The 16,413-nt window shown below is 39.2% G+C and overlaps 1 protein-coding gene across 3 annotated transcripts in view; it reads right to left on the bottom strand.

The window, feature by feature from the left end:
- ARHGAP10 (Rho GTPase activating protein 10) overlaps nucleotides 1–16,413 on the bottom strand; it is a 337,610-nt gene that overhangs the window by 107,862 nt on the left and 213,335 nt on the right. For all 3 annotated transcript variants that reach the window (XR_009008363.1, XM_057546891.1, XM_057546890.1), the window contains 2 exons: nucleotides 12,598–12,656; nucleotides 400–505 (listed from right to left, as the gene is read on the bottom strand). Coding sequence is in view for 2 of the 3 variants with exons in the window: in XM_057546891.1 (XP_057402874.1) it covers nucleotides 400–505; nucleotides 12,598–12,656 (165 nt within the window). In the remaining variant the exon portion in view is untranslated. The remainder of the gene's footprint in view (nucleotides 1–399; nucleotides 506–12,597; nucleotides 12,657–16,413) is intronic.

Here is a 16,413-nt window from a genome sequence, read left to right as displayed (position 1 = left end):
ATGAAATAACTACGTATTATTGGATTAAACAAACTTGAAGGACGTGTTCAGACTCAGAGTTAGGTAGGTGTGAAACCAAGCTAAATTTGCTAACAGGCTTATAATCACATTTCCAGAATCTGTATGCAGGGAAATGTATAAGATTCTCTTTTCTTACTTCAAATCAAACCCTGAGTTGCTGGCAGTGACATTAAGCAAATAATTATACGACTTCATGAAAGCATCACATTTCATCACTCTTGTCCAAAACACACACAATAAGGCAAGTGTCCAGCCTGCTCTCGCAGGTGTGGTCCCTGGTATTGTGTAAACAGCCCCAGTTCCAAGTGTTACATATCCGACACCACCGCACGGTGCCCAGAGCAAAATAAAGCAAGTTAGGAAGAAAAAGAGGCTTACTTAGTTAAGTGTTTCACCAAAATATCCAACATTTCTTTATTTTTCTCCGGCAGTTTGTGTACCAAGAAATGGATAGCGTTAACACGAGATTCTGGGCTGCCGCTTTCTTTTAAGAAAAAAAAAAGAAAGAAAGAAAAAGAAAAAAATGGTTAGCAGAGAACTCAGAATCAAATATATTCCTAAAAACAATTACAATAGCTCATCCATTAAATCTTTAAGCAGATAATTTACATGCATTCTGCCACTTTTCAAAGGAAAAGAAAATCCGTCTATCCATCTTTCTCCCTATTATGAATCTTCTATGCCTCCCCTATGACATAATTTCAGCAGGGCTGCAATTAGTGCCTTTCCCTCTGCTGATATATAAGAACAGAGGGCGACTACGGATTCTCCCTCTGGCACGCTGCATCTCAAGTCTGCTCCTCGCTTACCTGAGGAGTCTAGTCACTGGGTCACTGCCCCACATTGGAATGCAAATAAAATATCAGGATTAGGTTCCTCCCTTTTATGGGTTAAACTTTATCCCCCAAAATGATATGCTGAAATTGCAAACCCCCCTCCACCCCGGTATCTCAGAATGTGACTATTTTTAAATGTACCAGGGATTTGTTTTTATCAGGTGTGGTAAGACACGCAGACATGGAAACAGCTCTCAGGAACGAAGACGCTTATCCTCCATAGATCCCTAGAAACAGGAGGCATGGCATGCCATGCAGGGCCACATGGGGAAGCACCGGGGAGGTCAGGAGGCAGTGAGCAAAAGGAAAATGTGGGCAAGAGGGTTTATTGCAGTATCCACATGAAGGCACAGGCAAGGCAGGGTAAGCAGGCTTAAGATTGGTTGGTGTGAATTTTTTCAGCAGGCTCGGGGGTATAGAGACTGTTCCTGATTATCTGGTACCTGGCTCTGAGGCGGTTAAGGCAGAAGAGTATTGGTCTGGAGTGTTAGAACCCGAAAGATGGGGTCGGGGAGGGAAAATGGGCTCTGGATTGGTTAGTTTGCACATGGAAAGTGTGCTCAGGTTAAATATCTCTAGGAATTGGTTAGCCCCAGGAAGGGCTGTCTCCCCAGGGTCAGTCAGGCGCCAGATGTCGAAACATTAGAATAATGAGACATACTTGACGGTGCTTATTTGGAATAAGGTCACTGCAGATATCATTAGTTAAAATGAGACCACAGTGGGGCAGGGTGGTCCTTTAATCCGATGGCTGGTATCCTTATAAGAAAACAAAGACATAGAGGGAAGATGGCCACGTGAAGGCAGACATACGGGAGAGTATCACGTATCAACGGAGACAGAGATTGAAGAGATGCACCTACAAGCCAAGGAATGCCAAGGATTGCCAGGAAACACCGGAAGGTGGATGGGGCAAGGCTCCTTCCCTAGAGCCTTCCAAGGAAGCATGGCTCTGCTGACACCCTGATTTGGGACCTCACCTCTCGAACTGCGAGAGAATAAATCTCTGCTGTTTTAAGCCATGTGGTTTGTGGTACTTTGTCACAGCAGCTCTAGCGAACAAATATTGAATATATTACCTTTATTCCTTAGACTTTGGTATTAATGATCATCCATGGCTCTTACTAACCGTGTGTCCAAATTCCGTTTATTGTGTTGATAGAATATTATGGGACAAATCAATAAAATGCTTATTATTGAGAATTATGCTAGGGTTGTCAGGGGTGTCAAAGAAGTGACTGATAAGAACTAGGTGCTCAGTTTACCACAGCAGGAAGGAAGGTTACAAATCGTTATGGAAGTTCACAGAGAGCTGGCAGGGATGCTCAGGAAGGTTTCGCATAAGGGAGAACGTTTGAGTCAGGGCTTGAAGAACGGGAGAGGTTTCAGGGAAGGGTGGAACTGAGGGGCGTGGGGTACATTCAGGATTCAGCAAATAGTGTGAGAAAATACACAGCCTATTCAGAGACAGCTCCCTAAGCTGATATAAAGGTGGTCAGAGCCAAACTTTGGTCCGTAAAGACCGATATTACTCAGCCATAAAAAAGAAAAAAAATCATACCATGTGCAGCAACATGGATGAACCTAGAGATTGTCATACTGAGTGAAGTAAGTCAGACAGAGAAAGACAAATATATGATATCGCTTATAGGTGGAATCTAAAAAAAAATGGTACAAATGAACTTATTTACAAAACAGAAATAGAGTCACAGATGTAGAAAACAAACTTATGGTTACCAAGGGGGAAGCAGGGGGAGGGATAAATTGGGAGATTGGGATTGACATATACACACTGCTATATATAAAATAGATAACTAATAAGAACCTGCTGTATAGCACGGGGAACTCTTCTCAATACTCTGTAATGACCTACATGGGAAAAGAATCTAAAAAAGAGTACATATATGTATAAATGATTCACTTTGCTGTACAGCAGAAACTAACACAACACTATAAATCAACTATACTCCAATAAAAATTAGTTTTAAAAAAAAAAGAGAACTTGTCTTTACTGGTTGCTTCTAAATTAGTCACTGAAAGTAAAGCAAGGAAGGAATATGAGGAGAGTTAAATTGGGGGGAAGACATACCTGACATTTTTAGAGGATGAATTAGAATGGGGAAAAGAGCAAACTAAGAGGGAACCGCTCTGTGGTCAAGAAGTATTGAGGCAGGAAGGGGCGGGGATGGGGGTGGGGAAAGGGATCAAACTACAAATAAGGAAATAGAGCAAAGAAGTATAGTCTGCAGCCAGATGGTGGAATCACCGCTTCCAACTGACAGCTAAGTGGCCTTGAGCACGTTACCTAACCTTGCTGGGCCTCAGGGTCCTCACCTGCAAAATGAAGTGAATAGCACTATCTCAGAAGGCCACCTGAGATTCCGTGAGGCGGCGTCTGTAAAGCACTTAGCCCCAGTAGCCGGCATACAGAGGCACTGGACCGCTGTTAGCAGTCACTGCTGATGCTGTTCACGTCACTGTTGATGTCTGTCTTCCTCTTATGTCAGAGCTACTATGGAAGAGGTAGAATTGACAGGATTCAGCCTCGGACTGGCTATGGGTCAGAGGAAGGAGGCAAAGATGACCAGCGTTTCATGTCCTGGTTACCTGGCAGTACAGTCAGTTCTGCTGCCAGACAGGAACCCAGGAGGCAAAGCGGGTTTGAGGAGGAAGATGATGGAGGAAGTGATGGAGAAAGTGACATTCAGGGGCTGGTGTTCTAGCAGGTATCTGGGAAGGGGAAGAGGCTTTAGAGCTGAAGGCCAGCCACGCTCTCCAAAGGATGTGACCTCCAGCACGTGGCCAAGGCTGCCCAAGTACTTCAGAGGCTAACAGAGGACGCGGTGGGGAAAAGAGCTCCAAACACGTACAGGGGAGATGCCAGCAGGGAGCTAAGCAAAGCACAGGAGGAGGAAGAGACAAGAGGACCAGGGAGCTTCAGTGTCGTCAGAAAGTCAAGTGAGAAGAAACCTGCAAAGACTGGGGAGCTAGTGCTATCCAGAGTTAAGGGAGACTGGGGAATCGACAGAGAAGGGGGCCACGGCTAAATTTACCAATTTTTACAAAAAAGGAGGTTAAAGAGTGAAGTGCTGAAGAGGATGCGGAGGGTGGGATTTCAGACCAATGGTTCAAAACATGAGAAAAGGAAGGGAAGGGGAAAGAAATGTAAAGCAGATCAAGAACAGGGAATTTGGTGGGGCTTTTTTGTTTGGTTTTTATAACTGAGGCACAATTGACATGTAACACTGTATTAGTTTCAGGTGTACAACATAGTGATTCAATATTTGGATACACTGCAAAATGATCACCACGATAAGTTACCAAATTTTTTTCTTGTGATGAGAATTTTTAAGATCTACTCTCTTGGGACTTCCCTGGTGGTGCAGTGGTTAGGAGTCCGCCTGCCAATGCAGGGGACACAGGTTCAAGCCCTGGTCCAAGGATCCCACATGCCACGGAGCAGCTAAGCCCATGCGCCACAACTGCTGACCCTGTGCTCTAGAGCCCGCGAGCCACAACTACTGAAGCCCGCGCACCTGGAGCCCGTGCTCCGCAGCAGGAGAGACCACTGCAATGAGAAGCCCACGTGTAGCAACAAAGACCCAATGCAGCCAAAAATAAATAAATAAAATAAATTTATAAAAAAAAGATCTACTCTCTTAGCAACTTTCAAATATACAATACAGTATTATCAACTATAGTCATCATACTATAGATTACATCCTCATGACTCATTTATCTTTTTTTTCTTTTTCTCATTTATCTTATAATTGGAAGTCTGTACTTTTTGACCCCCTTCTCCCACTTTGCCCACCCCCCGGCCTCCCACCTCTGTCAACCACCCATCTGTTCTCTGTACCTATGAACTTGGGTTTTTTGTTTGGTTTTTTTTTTTTTTTAAGAGTCCACAAATAAGTGAGATGATACAGTATTTATCTTTCTCTGCTTGACTTAGGGAATTTTTTTTTCAAAATGATAATAGTTTCACCTTCTTATCATTGTAAAAATTAAATATCTTTTCTGCTAAAATTTTAGCAAACATAGATAAAATAAAAATTCAGTTAAAAAAAACACTAAAAATCTGAAACATATATAGTTGAGAAAGAGCAAGCAATCAGACTACAAGAACTCCTACAAATCAGAAGAGAGAGAGAAAACCCAAAAGAAAAACAGGGAAAAGCATGGAGCAGAAACTTCATGAAAGGGGACAGCCATACCACCAATAAGTGTATGGAAAAAGCACTAAACCTCATTAGTTATCAGAAAAATAGAAATTAAAACCACAATAAAGGATTCCTATACAGCCATCAGGATGGCTTTAAGTGAATATTAAGCTTGGGCAAGGACACGAAGAAACTGGAACTGTCACAGAGTAACTGGGTGGGAATAATTAAATGGTACAACCACTCTGGAGAACTGTTAGGCAGTATCCACTAATGTTGAACACACACATTCCCAACGACCCCAAAATGTCACTCAAAGGACCATTCACTAAAGGACACATAGCAGAATGTTCTCGGCAGCAGCACCCTTGGTAACAGTCCAAAACCGAAGCAACTCAAGTACCCATCAAGAGCAGAACAGGAGGGTGGTGGTATATTCATACCATGGAATACGGTACTGCAATGAGAGCGAACGATCCACTGATTCACTCAACAGGAATGAATCTCACAAGATAAGCAAAAGAAGCCAGACACATTGGTATATTATGTTTGATTCCATTTACAAAAAAGGTCAAATGCAGCAACCCTCACCTGTGGTGTCAGAAGTCAGGAGTGTGCTCACATATCATGGGGGTGGATGGTGACCGTGTGGGTATGAGGAAGGGCTTCTGACAATGTTTTTTTTTTTTTGGCTGCACCACTCAGCTTGTGGGATCTTAGTTCCCCAACCAGGGATCGAACCCAGGCCCTCGGCAGTGAAAGCACAGAGTCCTAAACACTGGACCGCCAGGGAATTCCCCAATGTTCTATTTCTTGATCTGGGGGCCGATTACATGGCTATCTTGACTCTGAAAATTCATTAAGCTGAACACTTATTATTTACACTTATTATTTGTGCACATTTCTGTTATGTTTCAACAAAAAGTTCCTTAAAGTTACTCACAGTAAATCTCAACCTAAGATAAGCTAGTAATTTTTTAAATTATTTCAGATCCTTTTTCATTATGTTATTACAAGATATTGAATATAATTCCCTGTGCTATACAGTAGGTCCTTGTTGTTTATCTATTTTATATATAGTAGTGTGTATCTGTTAATCCCAAGCTCCTAATTTATCTCCCCCTCCCCTTTCCCTTTTGGTAACCATAAGTTTATTTTCTATGTCTGTGAGTCTATTTCTGTTTTGTAAATAAGTTCATTTGTATCATTTTTTAGATTCCACATATAAGTGATATACTGTATTTGTCTTTCTCTTTCTGACTTACTTCACTTAGTATGATAATCTCTAGGTCCATCCATGTTGCTACAAATGACATTATTTCATTCTTTTTTATGGCGAATATTCCATTGTGTGTGTGTATGTGTGTATACACACACATCTTCTTTACTCATTCATCTGTTGATGGACACTTAGGTTGCTTCCATGTCTTGGCTATTATAAATAGTGCTGCTATGAACACTGGGGTGAGTATATCTTTTTGAATTAGAGTTTTCATCTTTCCCAGATCTATGCCCAGGAGTGAGATTGCTGGATCATATGGTATCTCTATTTTTAGATTTTTAAGAAGACTCCATACTGTTCTCTATAGTGGCTACCCTAGTAACTTTTAAATTTAATCATTTCAGAGTTTTCCTTCCTTTTTTGTAATGAGATGTTCAAACAGCCTATTTCATTTAATATAATGGAGGGACTTCCCTGGTGGCGCAGTGGTTAAGAATCCGCCTGCCAATGCAGGGGACGTGGGTTCGAGCTCTTCTCCGGGAAGATCCCACATGCCACAGAGCAGCTTAGCCCGTGCTCCACAACAAGAGAAGCCACCGCAACGAGAAGCCCGCGCACCACAACAAAGAGTAGCCCCTGTTCGCCGCAACTAGAGGAAGCCCGCGCACAGCAACAAAGACCCAACGTGGCCAAAAATAAATAAATGAAATTAATTAATTTTAAAATATATATATATATATATATATATATATATATATATATATAAAATGGACATCTCTCCATGTCTTTAAATGGAGTGCACACCATCAATTTTATGAATATTTAGATTGCTCCCAATGTTTGTAAAGTTAAGTTTGTTCCAATTTACACTTCCAGGAGTAGTGTCTGAGAGGGAGGAATGAGATTTTACAACACAGAACACATTGTGGCTAAAGGGAGGGGAGGGAAAAGGCTAGGAAATGAACAGGCACATGATAAAGCAGAACGCAAACAATGAAATCATGTAAAAGACTCTTTGATACAGACTACATTTGTCTTTGAAAATAAAAGTACAGCTATCTAAAGAGTCAGGTGATAAATTACAATCAAGTTTTTAATATGGAGTTAAATCCAAGATAATGCCTTACTAAATCAAAGCTGGAGGAAAATGAAAGCAATAAAAATATAATAGCATTTTCAACTCACAGCTTTGATTTTTAAAATGAATTTAAAGCAGGGACTCTGAAAAACAGTCAAAAATTCCAAAGGAAGAAAAGGATAACTGCCTACAATAAGAATTTTGTACATTCAAAAACTGAAAATTTTTGAAAACTGCACTGAAACACTTTCTAACTCATGTGTGTCTTGTCATTAATAATCATCTTCCTCCAAAGAAAACCCAACTTTAATATTTTTTGATTTATTACTTACTGAGAAACATAAGATAGGAAAATAGCTTCCCACCTTCTAAGGATAAGGGCCTTCATTTCTAAGTGGAAAATACTAGAATCAGTTTTAAAAATAAAATCAAAACCTTCCACTTGCTTTTTTGAGTCCCTCTCCCACCAGCTCACTCCCATCTCATTTGAAATCATACACACATTCTTTTCCAAGTCTGCTTTTTCCCTCTTCTTCCAAAAAGAAGAATTTGTGTACAGTAAACCTTTTCCTCCATCTTGTTCATTTTGATATTAATTAAAGCTTTGTATTAATGGGCATTTTCATGTGGCTACAATAATAACTTTAAGGTACTCAAGAAGTTTTCTAAGATAAATTACCCTTAGTTGCTTATGCTATGTGCATTTCATTATATTTTAATTGATATAAATTACAAAGAATGCACAGCATAACTTTTTAAAAATCTGAGATACTGAATTAATCATAACACTAAATTCCTGACGAATGCCAGGGACCGGAGTTTACTGTAATAGCAAAAGCATTTTTAATTGTGAAACTACAAATCAGCATCTACAACACTTAATGTCTATCTGCTTATGTTGCTGTGCCAGCTAATGGAGACTGAAAAAGATAGGAGCGTAGCTTACTGGACCTTATCAAAGACACACAAACAGGGAAACTTAAATTTGATATTTAAACGTCATCAGTCAGTAATACTGTAATTTCAGGAAAGCATTAGCAGTAACCATTCAAGCACTTCCCACAGCACAAGGGGCTTCAATTATCAGACATCAAGCATCCCAGTTCTTCTGTGGGAGACACTATCTAATACCAGAAATTGACTACAGCAGGCTAAGATAGTTTGATGTCATTAAGCATCCAATTCCTTTAATTTCTAGATTTCTGAGTCCCTCCCCACCAAGACAACATGATTTTGTCTTGTTTCCCCTGCAGGTTTACCAATAAGGATAGAAATATTCTGGCTGAGCAAATGCCAGTGCCTTGGATCCTAGAATAGTTTTCTTTTTCATCAATAAGTGACTAAAGAGCTGTGTGATTATGATTTTGCTTCCCAGGTACCTTGACTACAGGAAGAAAACATACTGAACACAGCAAGACAAGTGTTCTGGTTTGGGGGACAGAAATTTTTCATGTGATGCCATATTAGGCGTCCAGGCTTCAGCTGTCATTCTCAAACCAAGTTTAACATGAGTCCAGCCCTGAAGCATGGATCCAATTCTTACCAACATGATCCATCACAGACTCTGAGCCTGAAAGGCTGAGACACACACCAAGGACCACAACATTCTCAAAGGTAATAAACATCACGCAGTAAGAGATCCAGGTAAATGCCTGCCAGCCTTCCCCAGCTGGCACGACCTTCTGATTCCTGCGTAAACCAAGCAAACTGTATTTTCATCTTACAAATTTCTATACTAAAAGCCCATTATATTCTCTTGAGATGGATGGTGTGAAATAATAATAAATATACGTATACTGGTCTCTGCACCCAGTTCCTGATGCTGAGCTCCTAAAACCCTTGTATTTGGGGGTGCTCAGAGAGTCTTTTGTTCTAGTATTTCTAGTTTCTGATACAGAGCTCCTAGGGGCTCTGTCACTTCCTGAGTGATTGGAATGTCTGACACCAAGCTCCTAAGTCCCCTGGAATTTGGGGGCTGATAAGAACATCTTCTGTTTTAATGAGGTGACTTTTGGTGGGCTTCTAGATGGGGGCTGGTCACAAGAGAGGTTAGAAGCTTGGAATTTTCTGATCTACCCACCATTCTCTGGAGAGGGGAGGGGGCAAGAAATGGAGCTAACAATCCGTCATGGCTACAGGATGAAGCCTTCATAAAAATCCCCCCAGCACCGGGTGTGGACAGCTTCCAAGTGGGTGAACGTATCTCTATGCCAGGAGGGTGGCACCCCCCCAACTTCACGGGACAAAAACTCCTGCACTCAGGACACTTCTGGACCTTGCCCTGTGTACCCGACTGTTCATCTGTATCCTTTATCATATCCTTTATTATACCATAAGCTGGTAAACGGACATTTGCATTTCCCTGAGTTCTGTGACCACTCTAGCAAATTCTCATGTCCAAGGTAGGGGTTACAAGAAAGCTGATTTCTAGCCGGTCAGTCAAAAGTACCAGGGATAACCTAGGACTTGGAACTGGTGTCTTTCATGGGGGGGGGGGCAGTTTTGTAGGACGAGTCCTTAACTTGTGGGATCAGAGGCTAACTCCAGATAAACAGAATCAGACCTGAATCCAACTGCAGGACACTCAGCCGGCATCACAGAATTGGTTGGTGTGGGGAAAACCCACACATTTGGTGACCAGAAGTGCAGTACTATGTGTGTACAGAAGACACACAGGAGTGATTTTCCTAGACAGAGGGTCTCCAGTTCCTTTTAGCAATTTTAAGTTAACTCCCTTAGCTGAAAGGGTCATTTGGACACTTTCAAAAAAAAGGTTTTTTTAATTTCTCAATGCATTCACCATTGACCAGTAGGTACTTCTTTTAAGAATGAAAAACAAAAGATGTTTGCCTTCTGTGGTGACAACAAAGAAAGAAAATTCACATTTGTATCATACACTCCAGAAATTAACTCACAGGTTCTCAAGGGAGCTCTACAGGAAAGAAACTGATGAGAAGAAATGAAGGGACCCAGGAGAAACCTTCGGAACCCTCAGCAGGGAGGGAAGAAAAGACCATCTCAACACCACAGAACAGGCTGAAACTACTGCGCATGACTGAAGAGAATCAAAATTTAGTTTCCATGCTGGTGTGAGAGGCGGTAACAGAGATGGGTGATGCTTGATCATTTTAGAAGTCATCTCAGCTAAGACACTGCAGCAAAACAAGGGAATCTCTGCCATAGTTAATGGAAAATGATAGTTTAACTGCAATTCCAAGTTTCCAACATTACTCAAGAGGAGGCTAATCCTGGCCACCTGATTTCTGTGACCGTTTTAGTCAGCACTGGAAAGGACACATGCAAAAGATCAGAGGGCCTGCTCCTACACTCTTTCCTGAGAGAAGGGCGCTCACAAGAGAGCTGAATAAAAAATGAAAGTCTGCACTGGAAATGTTGGCCATGAAAATACACCCATTGAATATACGTACTTTTCCCCATTAAATAAGGTAACTATGGGTCTCATGCCAACCGTAACTCCACTTGGGTGCAAATACCTGCCAATAATTACAGTAGCTACAGTGTTTCTCTGGAACAGGCCTGTTATTCAAATCATTGTGAAGACTCTACGTCAGATCCCGACATAGTCAGGAAGCAGAACACAAGGTACTTGTCTAGGAGGTGACGCTACCCTTCGTACTTGCACAATGTCTTCTCCCACAGTGTTGAAAGACAGCCTCGACAACTCTTGAAACTCACCTCCTACCACCACGGACTTAGTAAACACTTGTAAGTTCCTACCTCTTCGTCTGGTAAAATACATCGATGTTAGAATTTCAAACACACTGGATTCGGTTACAAGGTGTGATAATGATACTAACTTGTGGTAAATGAAAACTTTATTCCATAATCCCTTTATCTTTCTCCAATTCTCAAAGGATTCTAGATTAAAACTGGCACTCTTCTGCTTTTTCCAGTCTCTGAGGCAAACATGAAACAACTGTCCTCCAATGAGAGTTTAATTTCTCTTCCCCCGGTTTGCCAAAAATGCCACGGGGAAGAATCAAAACAACTAAGCATTTGCTTGAGTTTTTGCCAAGAAATCTTTCCCCCACTTCCTTGATCATACAAACTCCCTTTACAAAGAAAAAAGAAATCCTCTTCCATGTGAAAACAAAAGTGAACAGAACCATATTTTTGCCTTTTCCAAATGCCTGTTTTATATGTAGAGTCTGACTGGGCCGAACTATTCCTTCTTTCTGCAACCTCCTAGGAATCTTCATGCTGGCTGGAGCAGGGACCTCACAAGAAGATACATTTAAAGCAATGTTCAGGCAGCACTAACATAGGACCCAAAGGGATTGCTCTAAAGTTTTCAACAGATTAAACGATGGAATACATCCAAGGGAAGAAAATAAAAGGAAATGGAAATACAGTTACAACTACTGTCAGTGCACCTGTGAAAACCAATACTGTAGGTTTTAGCCAGTGGAACTGGGGTTTTGAATTTTAAATAAAGATCTCCAAAATCTGGCAAGTTACTTAACATGTCTCAACCTTCCTTTCCTTAACTATTAAATACCTAACACCAGAATATTTCGGAAGACTGTGATGATTTAACATCAAGTGTCGAATAGAAAAAGTGAGTGTGTATAACAGAGTGTAACAGAGTGTATCATAGAGAGAAAACAGGAAAGCTTGAAATGAGTATGACTCACAAAAAATTTAATCACAAATTAAAATGCTACCAACTATAAGCCTTTTTCATTTAACATTTTATCACATAGAATTCACTCTCTACCAAATATTGTGTGGGCTTCCAGCATGAGCTCACAATATTCCTTCTGCCTGCAATTTCCATCTCAATATCTTTCTACGTGAAGTCATTTCCAACATGCGAATCTCTCCGAATCTGCTTATCTCCCCAACCGTCTGCAAGTTAAATACTCCTGCGTTCCCATCGTACTGTGCTCATGCCATTATTATATACATTATGGTACAGGGAGAGGTGTGTGTGCCCCAATACTTGCTAAAGAATTGGCTCCTGGGGGCAGAAATCCTTTCATGGCTCTATATATTCATTATATACCAGTGACTAGTGCACAGTAGGAGATAAATAAATGTCTGTGAGTGAATGAATGAATGAACGAATAAATAAATATATTAATTGTCCCTTTTTTCATCTTCTAAAAGGGGGGGGGGAACCAAACACCTCCTCAAGAGATTTCCATTTTTAACACAGATTACAATAACATAAAGATACATTTTTCATGTGGAAATTTCAGTTTGTACACACTGTCAATCACAAAACTGTTTCTATCACCTCGATGTAATACGTACTGGCTGGAACAATGAAGTCTCCGTGTAATTCATAGGTCATCAGCGGCTCTGGAAGACTCCTGTATTAAAAGGACAGCTTAGAATTACCAAACAAATACAAATAGGTCACCTCTTTTTGCATTCATTTTTTATAGAAGGATATTAAATATGTCATGCATTTCTTTTTTTTTTTTTTTTAATTTTATTTATTTATTTATTTATGACTGTGTTGGGTCTTCATTTCTGTGTGAGGGCCTTCTCCAGTTGTGGCAAGCGGGGACCACTCTTCATCGCGGTGTGCGGGCCTCTCACTATCGCGGCCTCTCTTGTTGCGGAGCACAGGCTCCAGACGCGCAGGCTCAGCAATGTGGCTCACGGGCCCAGTCGCTTCGCGGCATGTGGGATCCTCCCAGACCAGGGCTCGAACCCGCGTCCCCTGCATTGGCAGGCAGACTCTCAACCACTGCGCTACCAGGGAAGCCCTGTCATGCATTTCTTAATGTGCAAAACTTCCCTAGGAAATACTTTTACATATCAAAAAAGATACATCATTCAAATGGATTCCTCTATTAAGTGTTATCTGCACCATGCACTGTCCAAGCTTAAGCAGTCACAAATCTCTATCAGATCTAAGCACGTAGTATTTCATATTTAATCTTGGAAAGTACCTTTATAAACATCTGATTTCATGTATAAAACTTCCTTCCACATACTAACTTATTTAAAGTCAAATATTCTATCCAACCAAATATAAACACATAATTTTGAAAATCACCTCTAGGATATTAACTGAAGATGCCACAAAAAAAATATGGAAAAGATTAAACAAATTTAAAGAAATCCCTCTTTTTTTTTTTTTAAGATTTTTTTGATGTGGACCATTTTTAAAGTCTTTATTGAATTTGTTACAATACTGTTTCTGTTTTATGTTTTGTTTTGTTTTTGTTTTTGTTTTGGACATGAGGCATGTGGGATCTTAGCTCCCTGACCAGGTATCGAACCCACACCCTCTGTACACCCTCTGTACTGGAAGGCGAACTCTTAACCACTGGACCACCAGGGAAGTCCCTCCAGTCCTCTTCTCTTACATCTCTATTATAAAAACATGATATCCAATACTGATGTATGCCTATGAAACAACAGAGAAATGAAATAAAATTGATCACAACTTAAAAAACACCTATATCGTTTTAATTTTCTACAACCAGATTACATAAATGGTAGATTTTTATCCTGTGGTCAACAGAATGTTACAGTTCAATCAACATTTATACATATCTTAACTTTTAAAAGACCAGATCTCCAGACTCTATAAACACCTAAAGAACACTAAGACAAGTTATCAATCTGCACAGCCCTTCTGGAGGGCAATCTGGCAAGATAAAAGATAAAAATTTTTAAAAGGTTTAAATCACGTAGCCCAGAAATTCCTCTTCAAATGCTTAAAAAAAAAAAAGAAATCAAAGATACACACACACAAAAATTTTAAACATATGCAAAAGCCAAAAAAATGCCAGGGATAAAGAAGGTCACTTCATATTGATAAAGAGGTCAATTCATCAAGAAGACATAATAATCCTAAATGGTTGTTTGTTTGTTTTTTAACAATCCTAAATGTTAGTGGGTCTAATAACAGGATCTTCAAAATCCAGGAAGCAAAAATGGATGCAATTGCAAGGAGAAATAGACAAATCCACAAATATGGCCAGAAACTTAAATACCTCTCTGTCTCAATAACTGATAGGACGAGTAGACAAAATCAGTTAGGATAGAGAAGATTTGACCAAAGCTATCAACCAACTTCACCTGACTGGTACATCCATCACCTAAATGAAACGCCATCCAAAAGCAACAGAAGACACATTCTTTCCCAGTGCATATGAAGCATTTATCAAGATAAAGATATTCTGGACCATGAAACAAATCTCCATAAATTTAAAAGGGTTCAATTTATACAGGGTATTTCTCTGATTACAGTAAAAATTAAATTAGAAATCAATAACAGAGATATCTAGAAAACCTCAAAGAAAGGAATATCAGGAAGTATTTTGAATTGAAACAAAAATGAAAATACAACATATCAGAATTTAAGGGATGTTGGTAAAGCAGTATTTGGCGGTAAATTTATACCACTAAGTACCTACGTTAGAAAAAAGAAAGGTCTTAAACAGCCAAAAAGAGAGTAAATTAAACCCCAAATAAGCAGAAAAACAGAAACAAAGATCAGAGCAGAAATCAGTTAAACAGAAAACAAACAAACAAAAACAGAGAAAATAAATAAATCCAAAAACTGGTTCTTTGAAATAATCAAGTTGGTAAGTCTAGCCATAATAATTAGGAAATAAAAGATAGAAAACACAAATCACCAATCAGAAATAATAGAGGTGACTGAAGAATCACTGCAGGTTCTAAAGTATTAAAAAGAAAATAAAATATTATGAAAATATTCATGCCCACAAATTCAACAGTTTAGATGAAATGGACAAATGTCTCAAAAGACACAAACTACTAAATCTCACTCCAAAAGAAATAGGTAACCTGAGAAATAGGTAACCCATATCTATTAGAGAAAATGAATTTGTAGTTAAAAATCCTGCCAATAAGAAAGCTCTAGGCCCAAATGAGTCACTGATAAATTCTACCAAACAGTTAAAAAAGAAATAATACCAATTCTATGTAAATCCTTCCAGAAAGTAGAAGAGGGAATATTTTCTAACTCATTCTTTCATGTCAGCATTTACCTTAGTACCAAAATTAAATACATTATAAGAAAACTACAGACCGATATTACTCATGAATGTAGATGCAACTATTCTAAATAAAACGTTAGCAACTGGAATTCAACAAGATAAATAAAAGGATAATACATCATGACCAAGCTGGGTTTATCACAGAAATGTAACTGCCTTAATAGTAAAATAAAATCAGTGCAACTCACCATACTAGCAAACTAAAAAAGAAAAACTGTAAGATCATCTCAAGAGACAATTCAGTGGAGAAAGGATAGTTTTTCCCACAGATGGTACTGAAACAACTGGACATCCATATTCAAAAGTGAACTTGGATCCATATTCTATATCTTAACACAATGACTAACTTAAAATAGATCATAGATCTAACTGTAAAACCTAAAACTATTAAACTTCTAGAAGAAAACATAAAATCTTTGTGACTTTGGATTAGGCAAAAGCACAATCCATAAAGTACAGTCCATAAAAACTAGTAAATTCAACTTCATCAAAATTTTTAAATGCTCTTTGCAAAGCACTTTTAAGGGAATGAAAATACAAGCCATGACGCCATGAAGAAAACATTTGCAAAGCACATTATCTAAAGACTTGTATCCGAAATATCAAGATGTGGCAAGGATGTAAAGGAAATGGAACTCTTGTACATCGTAAGTGGAAATGTAATGAAATACAACCACTTTGGAAAAAAGTTTGTCCGTTTCCCAAAAAGTTAAACATACTCCTATCGTACGATCCAGGCGTTATACTCTTAGGATTTACCCAAGAGGAATGAAAGCTTATGTTCACTCAAAGATTTGTACACAAAGATTTTTAGTAGCTTTATTTATAACAGCCAAAAGCTACAAACAACCCAAATATTTATTAACAGGTAAATGGATAAAACAGAAATTTGTGGTGTATCCATAAAATGGAACACTAGTTAGCATTGAGAAGGAATGAACTATTGGTCCTTGCTACAATACAGGTGAATCTGTAATTATGCTGAGTGAAAGAACCCAGATTTTAAAAAGTACATTCTATGTTAATCCATTTATATGAAATTATAGGAAGTGCAAATTAATGTATAGTGACAGAAAGCTGGTTTGCC

This window comes from Balaenoptera acutorostrata, chromosome 5 (assembly GCF_949987535.1).
Source record: "Balaenoptera acutorostrata chromosome 5, mBalAcu1.1, whole genome shotgun sequence".
Lineage (NCBI taxonomy): Eukaryota > Metazoa > Chordata > Mammalia > Artiodactyla > Balaenopteridae > Balaenoptera > Balaenoptera acutorostrata.
The sequence above is the reverse complement of the archived record's forward strand: the minus strand, read 5'-3'. Positions and strand labels throughout refer to the sequence as shown.